The sequence below is a fragment of the Gallus gallus genome, chromosome 3 (assembly GCF_016699485.2).
Source record: "Gallus gallus isolate bGalGal1 chromosome 3, bGalGal1.mat.broiler.GRCg7b, whole genome shotgun sequence".
In the NCBI taxonomy this organism is placed as follows: Eukaryota; Metazoa; Chordata; class Aves; order Galliformes; family Phasianidae; genus Gallus; species Gallus gallus.
In genome coordinates, this window is record NC_052534.1 from 19,697,876 (window position 1) to 19,710,466 (window position 12,591).

General features: G+C 39.8%; 1 protein-coding gene across 23 annotated transcripts in view; it reads left to right on the forward strand.

Moving 5' to 3' along the window:
- The window catches only part of ESRRG (estrogen related receptor gamma), a 384,103-nt gene that overhangs the window by 57,374 nt on the left and 314,138 nt on the right, over window positions 1-12,591 (forward strand). For 4 of the 23 annotated variants that reach the window (XM_046938786.1, NM_001396735.1, XM_046938777.1 and 1 more), the window contains one exon: window positions 1,201-1,260. The exons of 18 other annotated variants lie outside the window; for them this stretch is intronic. In XM_046938786.1, coding sequence (XP_046794742.1) covers window positions 1,256-1,260 — 5 coding nt within the window. In that variant the 5' untranslated portion in view covers window positions 1,201-1,255. Of the gene's footprint in view, window positions 1-1,200; window positions 1,261-9,662; window positions 9,707-12,591 lie in introns of all 23 variants that reach the window. One more of the 23 variants, NM_001396741.1, reaches the window with a different exon arrangement.

A 12,591-nucleotide genomic window follows, 5' to 3' on the forward strand; every position in this document is an offset into this window, starting at 1 on the left:
CCTTCCGCCTGCCTATTTTGTGGAGCATTTTTGGCAAGTTTCAAGCTAGCGTGAAAACTAGCCATCAGAATAAAATTTAGGACAGCTGGGATGCTTTGCAGTGAAGACTTTTGGCTCCACAGTTCAAATAATCACAATAGCAGCTCAATTTAGCCTTTGGCTGGATAGGTTTGGCAGGGCACAATGAAAAATAATTATTTCATGGCCTGCTTATTTGTCCCTTAACAAATAAACTCTCTGACCTATGCAGGCTTATGTAAATATGCTGCCGTATGTGGGGTTGTAGAACACTGTAATGTCCCCATTTGGAAATATGTTTTATTTCGCCTTCATGTTAGAAACTTTTTTTTAGGATTCTGTTTGGGAAGCAAGGGAAGGGATTGGAGGTATGGGAGCCTGTAGCCCAGACAGCCAAGCACAGAGTCTAAAAAGCCATCACACAGCCTTTCTGAAAACGCGTCCATTAGTATGCAGTGTTTTCACTGTTGTAATAATAAGAGCAATCATGATACGAACAAGTCCGTCTCTTCACAGCCTTCCCACACGGGATGGAGAATGACAGGTCCTAAGCATTTGGATATTTGCCTGCATGTATGCTGCTTAGCTAACCATGTTTAAGCTTTCTGTCCATCTTACAGCTTCCTGGATATCCTTTTCAATTGTTTTAGTGACAGCTTAAAATGTGAGGCTTGGAGAGAGGAGATAAAAGCTGAGCAAAATGCTCTTTGTGAGTGTATGTAAGGAGAAGTTTTATTGTATGATGGACAGACTTGCCATACTTTTTGTCACTGTGATTTTAATATTTGCAATTTCTGTTGAACTGGCAGGAGTCGATCCATTACATGTTTCTATTTCTCTCTCTAGAGGGGGGCAAAAAGACACGGAAGAACACAGATTGATGTTTCTGTCTTCTGATACCACCATTTTGGTTGTCAGACAGTAAAAGGAAACCTTTTTTCCAATGATGCAAAAGATCTCCTGAGAAGAGCTACTTTTACACACTCATGCACTTACAGACACACACACGCACACACACACACACACACAGACTCTGGCTGAGGTGGTTATGATCTGTTTTTAATAGTGGCACTTCTTCTCAAAGTGTCATTTAAAAGAAAATCAGCAGTCATGTCATGCATCGGGATGAATTTCTAAATGTAAATGAGATTCTCTCAGTAATTTATTTACATTTGTTTTCAGCACAACAAATGAGACATCACGTAGCTTCATAATTTCCCATGACCGAGTCACCAGCATGAGGTGTGTAATTTACCCTGATTTAAGATGCTTATCTGGGGGTTCTTGCAACAATACCTGGTGAGGGGTTTTAATTCTACTTTTTGCAGGCTTTTAACCCAACTACTTCACCTCCTTCTCCGTTTTTCAGTTGAAAAAGAAGTAAAAATGTGTCTGCTTCTTGTGGCGTTTTTCCAGTAGAGCTTTATTGCCTTGTTTTGTATATTTTTTCCCTTCCATTTTCTTCTCATTCTCATCAAAAAGCATAGGAGGCTTCCAGCAGCCATGGTGAACGTATCTTGATTTGCAATCTGATCATGCTGGGGGGAAACGCTGATTGGGGATATTTCTGATGGGAAAAAATGGTCATCCCGACACGGATGACATGAGAAGCATCCTGAGGTTGTTGTTTCTCCTCTTTTTTTTCAGCTGCAAAATGCTAATCTCAGACCTTCTCTTGGCTCCACTGCTAACTTGGACTCTCTATGGTCTGCCTGTGGCTGAAGTGCTACAGGGGCTGTGAACACAAATTTTCAAGTAATGTGGACACAGTCATGTGCCACAAATCTCATTTGTTTTAAGCCTGCAGTTAGAACATTTACTTACTTGAGTATTTCAGGTAGGTAGATGATTAAAGGTGCAATGTACCATGCATACAATTTTGTACTTCTTATCTCGCAGTCTCAGTTAAGGCTTGACTAAAAATCAGGGCAATAATAGTATTTGCTCTATTACAAGGAAAAAAAAAAAAAGGAGAACTGTGAGAATTTGGTGAAACTTACTGATAGTTCAGTTATAGTAAAAATGCTACCATACGTAATTATGCTGTAGCAGTAATTAGGGATATTGTGCAAAAATACTGCACATCTTTATTGAAGTCTGTAGGTGCAACATATGTGACTGCTCTTTTTCTCAGTGAAAAGCAACATGGAATTTGTGTTCATTTCCAAAGCAAAACTCAGTGTTTTCCTCTAGATTGAATGAGCAGATTCCAAAAAGAATGTACTTGGGCTGTTTTTAATGTTTTAATTTAATGTTTTTAATGCATGTACTAGGGTTCAGTACAGATTTAATTTGTGACCTGCTGGCCATTTTCTTAATGTTACATGGGTCTAGCACCAAATTATGCTGATGGCCTGTCTATCACCAAATTATTTACAGAACTGCAGTTAAATTATAGAAATCTTCCAGACAAGCAGTGCTCTGGGCAAGTTACTTCATCAAAGTTATTTTCCATGGAGTACATAAGCAAAAGCTTACAGGAACAACATGAATCTTTTTTGGTATGTGATTATGCATATCTGGTAACAGTCCCCTTTTTAGAAACAGCTAGCTTTCTACCTGGAAAAACAGAAGAAACCATGATGTAGAAATGACTGATATCTGTGTTGCCCTCAGTTTGAAGCAAATGAGTTACATCAGAGAAATGCAGGAATGGGACCAGCAACAGGATGTCCATTTCTGCACACTGTCGTCTTGTTCGGTGTCTAGGGACACCATTTTTTTTTTCCATAGGCTTACAGCTGCACACCTCTGTGCGCTTATAAGGTCAGGTGCTGCACAGTTGTGCTTGAGTGCAAGCACACCTGACAGCTCTGCTGGTTCTCTTTCACACTGACTGCTGTTATGAGGGGCATGCTGGATATGCACCTGTGTATCTGAAAGCAGTATAGTCTTTTTCTACTTACCTCCAGTCTAGCAAGATTTCAGCTGCTCTACCGGGAATATAAATCCCAAAGCAGCCTCAATTCCTTATTATAATTGGCATCCTTTTGAGAGCTGTTCCAGAGCTTAGAAACGTAGTGCAGAACGCCTATATTTGGGTCCTTCGTAATGGCCATACCTACTGGTACACTTAGAAGAGTGTTGGTATAGATCACTAAGGACCCTGGGTGTTGTGTTTCTGTTTATATCAATGATTTTTACCATTGCTTTTTTTTTTTTTTTTCTATTTCATTTCAGTTTTTTTGCACTGCTGAACAAGAATGCCTTTCCAACTTCTACATAGCTGTGTGGGTTTTGGTTTAATGAATACAAAAAACAAACAAAAAAACCCAAACAAAAACAACAACAACAACAAAAAACCCACAGGTTTTAAACTGACTCCCATGAATAAATTCTACTGGAAAAGGAGGTACTTTAAAATCTCTGTTTTCTAGACCTCTACCTCTCTATACTGGATAAACCTTATCCAACTGCAGATGGGAGACTTGCATAGGATCTCTGCAGTCACAGCTCTGGCGCTGAAAACTTTATACATGTGAAGAAGGACAACAAGAAAAAAAACACATGGGAGCTTAAGGTCTTTGCAGATTGAACAGCCATTTTAACTTCATTTTCATCCAGCATTGGCAGTGTTTGTTGTTAAGTGAAGCCTGCATGGTGCTGGGGCCAGACATAGGGAACCCACTCAGCAGCTTATCGGAGTGGATTCAATTCACATGAGACTTAGAAAATACATACATGGGAAAGGCATATAGCTTGAAGCTTTTCCATCACTGCAGTCATTGTACTTTAGTAAGCAAGCTTATCACAGCTTGTTCTAGTGCAATGTGAAGACTTCTGCAATATCTGGAATAGAAAGAATTCCTCTTCCTTTCTTTTTGGAAATTGCTGTGGTTCATTCTGTTGGTTGAGGACTTTTTAGATTGGCAGAATGTGAATGAAAGTGAGAGTTGGATCTCCTTTATTTATGCTCCTTAGGAGAATCTGTTCAAGAGCCTCCTTGATTTACAAATGCTCTTAAATGCAGGAAGGTACTTAAAATTGGCTTTATCAACAAAATGGAGGAGACATTCAATAGCAGTTGTACTGAGATGGCTGCTACTGCACAAATACTGAAAATTCAGCATCTAAAAAACCCAAGAAGTTCCAAACTGTATATCTCACCAGTTCTTTACTCCCCCAGTTCTAATCCATGTCTCTTATTGCTAGAGTCAACAGTCTAATAGTAACAAAAAATAAAACCTTTCATCATCTATTGATTTTCAGTCTTTAAAAACTGACAATAAGCTATTTTTTGTCCAATTTCTCAATAAATAGGAACATTTATTGGTTTTTCAGTTTTATTGTATTGCGTTAGAATATATTTTACTGCATACAGTGGGTAATATAGCATCAGGAGATATGTTCAAGTTCAGCAAGTAGCTTTTGAAACTGCATAACTCCACTGAGATATGTAAACAAATTTGTATTAGCTTAATTTAGATTACAATGCAGAATAATTGGGCTAGACTTCATTTTTCTATTTATTCTATTGCGATCCTCTAAATAATGGAGGAGGTTGACCATAAAAAGTAATTACAGTAGAACATCAGTAAAGGTGAATATCTATTTTCTTCCCTATATGAGGGAGAGGGAGGAATTTTGTGGCTAAGGATGTAACACAACATCTGGGTTTATTTTTAGAGATCCACCACAGTCTTCACAGATTAGATAAGTTATGAATTCTGCCCGTGTAATGCTGTGTGTCAAATGATTTGGCATAGATATCTTCTTTATCAGGAACCTCTGTTCCTTTCTCTTTCCTCTTAAACAAGGAGACAGACTGGAATCTGATTTAGCCGTGGTAGACCTTGGGGTGTGGAGTCCTGAGCTTCATTCCAGCTGCTGCCTGCCTTCACAGTAAGAGATCACCTGGTGGGTTTTTCCTTTCCAGAATCCACCTCCAGGAGGCTCTTGCAATTGGCAGTTACATCTTGTTTACTCTTTGAGATGAAAAATGGAAATTTGATATCTTTATCCATGCTGTAGAAGCAGATTGAGTGTTTTGGTTTGCTCTGCTTTTATAATAGCTAAGAAGCAGTTAACTTCTGTTCTGGTGACACTGGCCCCACAGCCAAAGTAATATCTCAGATGCTTCCATCCTACCATCAGAAAACCTGAAGTGGGACTGTACAAAAGTGAACCTCAGCTGTAAGGTGGTTGTACCACTGCTACCTCCAGCCCTGACCTTTGCAGAGCCAAGTGGTTCTTCTTCTTTGAGGATATCAAGATGATCATCCTGGCAGGCTTCTCAGATTTAAATTTCATCTGGGTCTTGAAACATTTTCCTGTACATCGTAAACATAGGGGTAGTTCTGGTTTATGGAACATAGTTGCAGAGTAGTAAGAGTTTAGTGATGATAGGGTGAAGAGAGAAATATTTGGACAAAAGGCTTCATTTTCTGTGAATTGGATGGGATGCTGCTCTTTCTCTTAAGAGCATAGGCTCTTTCTCTTAAGTTGCCGTGGATGTTGCTGTCATCTCAGTGCCTCATTGAGATTTGATTCACGAGGAGTTAATAGATATTCAGTGACCAAAGCCATTTATATTTATCTTATATATAGAAGTGAAGCGGAGCATGTAATATTGGAAAGCAGAACTAAACCTGAAATTCTCTAACTTTATGATTTGTGTGTGTGTTGTTTTCCCATGATCTTTAATTGCATTCTGTTCTGGGGGGAGAGGGGGATGCTAATCTGGTGCACCAACTGAGGGAAAAACAAACTGTTTTGAAGCAGGAGCCTAGATGACAGCACACAGCAAATGCAAAATTTGACATTCATATGAAAGGGAGCTAAGCAAGACCAAGAGATGAGAGCCAAAATGACTGCAGCAAGAGGAATACAAGTGATTTAAGGAAATGTTTCTCTATTTATTGAAATACCATTCTCGACCTTTAAGGTGGTCATGATTCAATGTAAGTTTTGTAGAACAGCAGCGATAGAGATGGCTGTTACAAAGGGAATGTGTGATTGGATTCAGGTTCATAAGAAGCTAGGTTTAGAAGAGGATTACCCTTCCTTCTTTGAACATAGAATATTGTAGGGTTGGTTTCATTCCACTGAATGGAATGATGCTATTTTCAGGACTGCTGTTTGCTGTGCTTGCTAATGAATTTCGAAGAGGTGTTTTGGCCTGGGTATTTACTGTAGAGATGCTTGCAGTCAGCTGGAACTGGTGCAACTGAATGTGAAGCTTAGCTCTGTGTACGTACAATGCTGCTCTCTGTGATTCTGCCTGGAGTTGTATATCCAATATCATTCTGCAATGGTAAATAATTTGTAAGAGTCCAGCTGTGAATTAAGCGTCCTCTTTAAATAGCATCTAGGGTAAAAAGTCATGTGACACCATCTTTCTTCGCTTACTGGATAAGATACTCTTATATTATTCCTACTTGTAGTCAAAGGAAATACTTTCCTCAAGTTGAACTTTAGCTTGCAATTAAGTAAATCTTGTTTGCAACCTTGAAACTTCTGGTATTTTCTGGAGTATTTCTGTTAACAAAACTGTTGTTTTGAACATTGGCCTGAATTAGCTGGAAGGCATTGTAGTGGTGTGTCCAAAAGGCAACAGAGTCTGGCCTAGAGGTATCCTGAATAAATAAAGCCTTAGGCGCAGGTCCTACCTTGACTCTCTACTTATTTGCTTATTCATGTTTATTAATGTACGATTCATATGTCAGTGGCAAGTTTTACTATGGTTGATAACATGTTCCAGAGGACCTAAGTTGTTCTTTGGAAGGAGAGTCAGGATAACCATGATATGTTCCAGTCAACACCTTGGAGTGGCATATCAGGGTATCTTTCCTGGTTCCCAGTGGCACTAAATGTACAAATTGAGTAAGTGTGGAGCCAACGGGGCAGGATGTCTTATACCTCTCCTCCCCAGTTGTGACTGGTGTGGATCCCTGAGGTGATACCAGGGATGATATGAACTCCTGTGTGCTCTGATATGTCTATATTATGACCAGATCATCACCCAACACCCATGTTGTTATCACATTTTGGGCAGTTTACCTCTACACTCAGGAATGAGTGTTATGGTAGACTTTAATGTGGGTTCCAATTTTGAAACTAACTTTTATGTGAACCCTGAGGAAAAAAAAAGAAAAAAAAAAGGTAAAATGTGCCCGTAGAAAGAGAATAAGTGAGAGATGAAGTGGAAGACTGTAGAATAACCAGGATGTCTTTTTTACTTTGGTAGAAGTGAAGAAAGAAAAAGGAACATATTATGGATCCTCTGTTCATTGCTCTTTGATCCAGCTCATTACACACGTGGTCCCAGTGCCTTCAGCCTCTTCCTACCAGCCCCATCTCTCTGAGGCCAAGTTTGGCTCCCATCCCCTCTGGCACTGCTCTGGCCTGAGGCATTCCCTCAGGGCTCCCTGCACTTGCTGTTTCTTGCTGCTCACACTGTGCTTGCACTTCAGTGCCTAGCTTCACACTTAAGCCATACAAAGGCTACTTGAGATCATTTCTCATTATCCTTCTAAAGTAGTTGCTCAAAAGGTATAGTGGCTTTCTGAGCTGTTTGAGTTCTTTTGGAAAGCTGTCATTTTGGAGCCCTAGTCCATCAGTGGCCTGTAACTGTACTGCCAAAACATTCCACAAACAAATATAACTAATTGCACAATTTAGAGTACTGTCTTCTCTGCACTCAATCATCATACTTCTCATCCACACTCATAGTCAATATGTAGCATTTACAAAGGCTACATTTGTCACACTGAGACATTTTTTCTATTGTGGAAATGCCTTTTGTGTATCCCTTTGTTACTTAAGGGTTGTGTCAACTCATGCAGTAAGGTTGGAGGTAGTGTCAGAACAGCCTCGTGGTTAACATCATTTTTTGCACTCTTAATGAAAGTGTGATGGAGTGGTACTTTGGGATACAAATGCAGTGATTATTGGAGATCAGCAAAGGGATCTGATACAGATCAGCAAGGAACCCAGTCTTTTCTGAAGAATGTCGAAGTAAGGTGTTTGCTACTATTGAAAATCTGAAGCAAAAAGTATAGGATAGCTTTTCTTTGCAGTGGGTAGTTCAAGGTGATCAGTGCTGCTAACATGACACAGGATGAATAGCCAGTCCATTCTGATCATCTACACCTAAGTCAAGCAAAATAACATATGTTGGTTGTATAGGGGAAAGCCCAAGGGTGGTCCTGAAGCCATGAGAAGCTTCATGGTAGCCTCACAGCCAGATGAAGGCAGAAATTTCTGTGTCTGAAAGTGCTGTAGGTGTATTTGTTGCCCACGTACATGCAGCCACCTCCAGGACTGGGCAGGGAGTGTGTTGGGCTGGAGTGTGAGGAGGTCTGCAGCAACATAATTCTTCTTGGGGAAAGGAAATGATGTAAGTTTCTACTTCTGGAATCTTTCCGCACAACTATATAAATTTAAGGAAATAAAACGCAAACAGAAAATTGATTTTTGAATGACAGTGAATTATTGTCATTAGAGGATATGTAGTTTTGTGTCAAGGGAGAAAAAAAGCCCTCCGTGTGCTGTGTGCTACTTTTTGAAGCATTACTTAATGTACCAGTCATTGCTGGGAACATGGAGTCCTTTTAATGCTAGTCAGGTAATATGTCATTCTCTCTGTAGAAACTCTGTGTGGCAGAGACATGAGTTATATACTGAGGTAGTTATCAGAAGATCATGTGGTAGCACTAATGTGAGTCACTACAGTGGAGTTTGCCCCATTTGAAATTTTTACATAATTAAATATAAGTGAGTCATTGTCCAAATTCTGCCAAAGTGCAGATGTCTTTAATTTAACATATGCAATTCAGCTCGCATATGCCTTCCATAGAGCGAGCATCTTTTCCTTTGTACACAAGTTGCAGTTTGCTCCAGCCTAGGAGCCGCTTCCTGTCACCATTCAGCAAGCTGCCTTTCCACTGCAATCCCTGGCAGCTTTGGTAAAAATAGCTGGAACACTGAGACCTTAAATAGACCTCTCTGCTTCGTTTTACGTTCTGCTGGTAATTCTTTAAATGCACAGAGTTAGATCAAAACAAGCTCATTTTTTGTTTCTGTGCTAACGAAGGATATGGCCTACATTTTGTGATGAAATCCGTTCAGGTGCCTTCCACGATATCCTGTCTCTGTATTGAGGCAAAGAGCAAAGGGAGGATAGAAAGGTAAGCAAGCTTCTTTAAAGGAAAGCGAGCTAGAGATTCTTACATGAATGTTTTGGGGTTTTTTTGATGATAAACTTCAAGATGGTGCATGGTTGGTTACAACAGATTGTTTTATCTGAGTTTAAAACCACCCTCGCTGTAGTTAGCTAGATCATCTACATTTCTGAAGATTTCACAAATGATTTAGTTTCTGAGGTCTGAAGACGATGATGTGCCATTCCTTCTCTGAGTCATTTGGCTGAAGAGGCGGCAGCTTTTCTTCTGTCTTTCTTTTCCTCCCCCTCCCCTATTTCTCAGCTGCAAATCTAATTGTTCGTCATCTTGTGCTGAAATGTAACAAAAATGTGATTAACCATCACATTTGGAAGCTGCTAGTAGTCTTGACGCACAGAAGGCACGAACAAGCACAGATGAAAACGTTGGAGTCACTGAGCAGATGCTATTTTTTTCTTATTTGTTAATGTCTCCCTTAATGGGGATATTAAATAATGTTTACTACTGTAAATTCTCTCCCAGGAAGCGAAGACTTTGATTAAAATCCATCTCAGCTTCACCCACAGGTCAGTCGAGATGTCGTATCTAGCATGTGATGAACTTGCACTGGCTTTCAGACCCGTTGCCCATCCTACTGACAAGCAAGTTTTGTATGTGCTACTGATTCATTTTGAATGTTTAGTGCAAGCCATAATGGGAATGACTAGTGCATTGCTTGCAGAGTTTTAGCCTCTCTCTACAAGCTCTACATGTGTAGTAGTATTCTTAACCTTTGCAGGAAAGTTTGTAGGATCCTGTTCTTGAAAGGTAACCTGTCAGTCTTATGTCTGCGTTTTTCCTTTCAGCCTGCAAAATGGTGTTCTACCTTTTTTTTGGAGCTCGGATTGGAAGGTTGTGCTAAGGAGAAACCCATATACTTTACTAAAAGTGTCAGTTCTTCTCCTATAGGACAACTGTAACTTCACACAGGATGGCAGTGAGTTTGCCAGCCCATCCACAGAGTAGCCAGCCAAGAGGTGGTTATGTTTCAGATACTTTCTGAGAGTCCCAAGAGCTGGCTAAGTCATTTATTGATGACAGCACTGAGAAATTTCTACCTTAGTCTCTCTCCCCGCACTGCAAAGTGAATGCTGCTAGCAAAAGAAGGAAAGAGAAGTTCCCTCACCTTCATCTGCTATAGAGAAGGGATGAGGTAGGCAAGCTCTTCTGCTTGCCCACTGGCCATTTGATCAAACTCAGGAGCGTGTGATGTTTGACACCATCTGTGCCTACTGCTTATTCCTGTTATATTGAAGTGTTCAGCCCTGTTAGTGATCTCTGAGCTCGTTCTTGTTAAGTATCTTTTTTTCTCCCTAGTACAATCTTTGTTGCAAAAAATAAAGCTGCATAGATCTGCCTGAATAGCAAAGCACAGTGCCCTAAATGATGTAACTCAGGTTTTGGGAGCAGGATAATTGCAGTAGCATGAAGCTTCTTTTAGAATAATTAGTCTTGCTGAGAACCAGGGTATAAAAGCCTGCGCAGAGCACGGTAATAACGCAGTTGCACCATTTCCAGTATTTGCCTGCCCCTGCACAGCACTGCAGATCAGAGCAGACATATCCATGATGGTCAAGCAGTGACTTCATCTCTTCAGGCCTGTGCCAGCACTGTGATGCAAAATACGTGGGACTCATGCTAAAGAAACCAGTGGCACTGGTCTCCCATACTAAATCAGGAGGTCTTTGAGATCATTAAGAATCGCTTTTACAAAGCTGATGTTTCTGTTAATGGAGCTGAAGCCTGTTCTCCTGCCCTGCTCCTTTTTGGCACTTGCCCATTTGGGCTTCAACTGCATGCACTTGCAGATGTTGGGATTTCCATTTCAAAGTACAAACAATTCTAATATTAAAAAGGCTATTTCCCCAGTGGGAATGTGGGTTGCATGAGCTTCTTGACTTCTTTTTCATCTTTTGATCATATGTGTTAACACCTTTAGATCTCTCACTTTTTTTTTTTTTTTTTGTCAGCATCACAGTGGACAAAATGTCAGGCGAAGTTTAAATAGAAAGCTTCCTTAGGGAGATAAAGGTTGTCTTCCAGGGCCTGTTATATGGATGAGTCTGCTGCTCTTTTCTGTTGGGGGTTAGTCTGCTAGCATGCTCTGTTGCTTAACTTAAATTTACTTATCTGTTATAAAACCAAGGGATAGCCTTGGCTACTTCATAAATCCACTTATGGAGGGAAAAGGGATTTTAGAGAGTGCCTGTGTGCTTTTTGGAGACTTGGAATCCAAAAACGTATGATAATCTAACATTTAGCTATTTTGTCTGTAATGACTTTTATCAATGAGCCCTAAAAGCATTGGTATTTTCAGGTTTTATGGCTAAAGAGAAATGCAATGCCCTTGAACTATCCACTAGCCAAGGGAGTGGTGCATCCAGCCTCAGCTGGTAAACTCTCCTGTACAGTCACACATGCTGCTTTGTCCTTTCTCTTTGGGATGTCCAGCTAGTACAGGACCTTGGCTGACACAAATGGCAGGCTGGTACCACACTCAGGTGCTGCCTGGAGTTTCTGTTGCCCTCAAAATGTCTGCTTGTATATTGAATAGTGAGGATAATCCTTTGTTTAATTTTCTTTTTTAACATTTTGAAAGAAGGTAGGGGTCTCATGCAGGTCTTTCCATCTTTGCATGATCATACAGTTGAACAACGTGTACATGTGTTAATTAAACACCCATTCTTATCACTGTTTTGGTAAGTGTCCTGTAAATTTAATCACTCCGACACCTCTGTACACATTGCAATCCTTTTTAAGATCTAGAGAAAAATCCTGGTGGATTATTCAAAGCACTAAATCATACAGAATTACAGTAGTTATTAGAGGCATTAAAACCTGTGATAAGAAGCTTTATCATGCATTTTTGGGAAGGCTTAGTCTTTATCACAGACGACTGTAAATAGAAGTAGAAAACCTTGATAACGGTTTATTTTACAATACACTGATAATCAGGTACTGTAATTACAATATAATTACATTATAATTATTGCATAGTAGGTAACTACAGCGTATTAGTGTTTTCTTGTTTTTCTATTACCAAAACTACCTGGCGCAAGCCGGGCGCCTTATTCTACCCTGATTTACCATGGGCTCACACACACGTATCGATATTATATATGTTTTTTAACTGACTTTGGAGGAGATGAACATGTTTACATGGAGGAGAAACTGACAATATGACATGGTTAAGTATGTATGATATATTCCACATACACATTTATCTGGACTCGGGACAGTAAAAGAAGGGAATCAGATATTAACTGTAGTTATGTTCAGCTAACTATTTTTTTTTCCTTTTTCTTTTTTGATGCTACAAAATCTGCAGCATTCTTAATCATTTAGATAAACCTCTCAGTTACAGACTCACTCAGTATGTGGGTGTTGTATTTGTAGATTATTTATCTCTGTA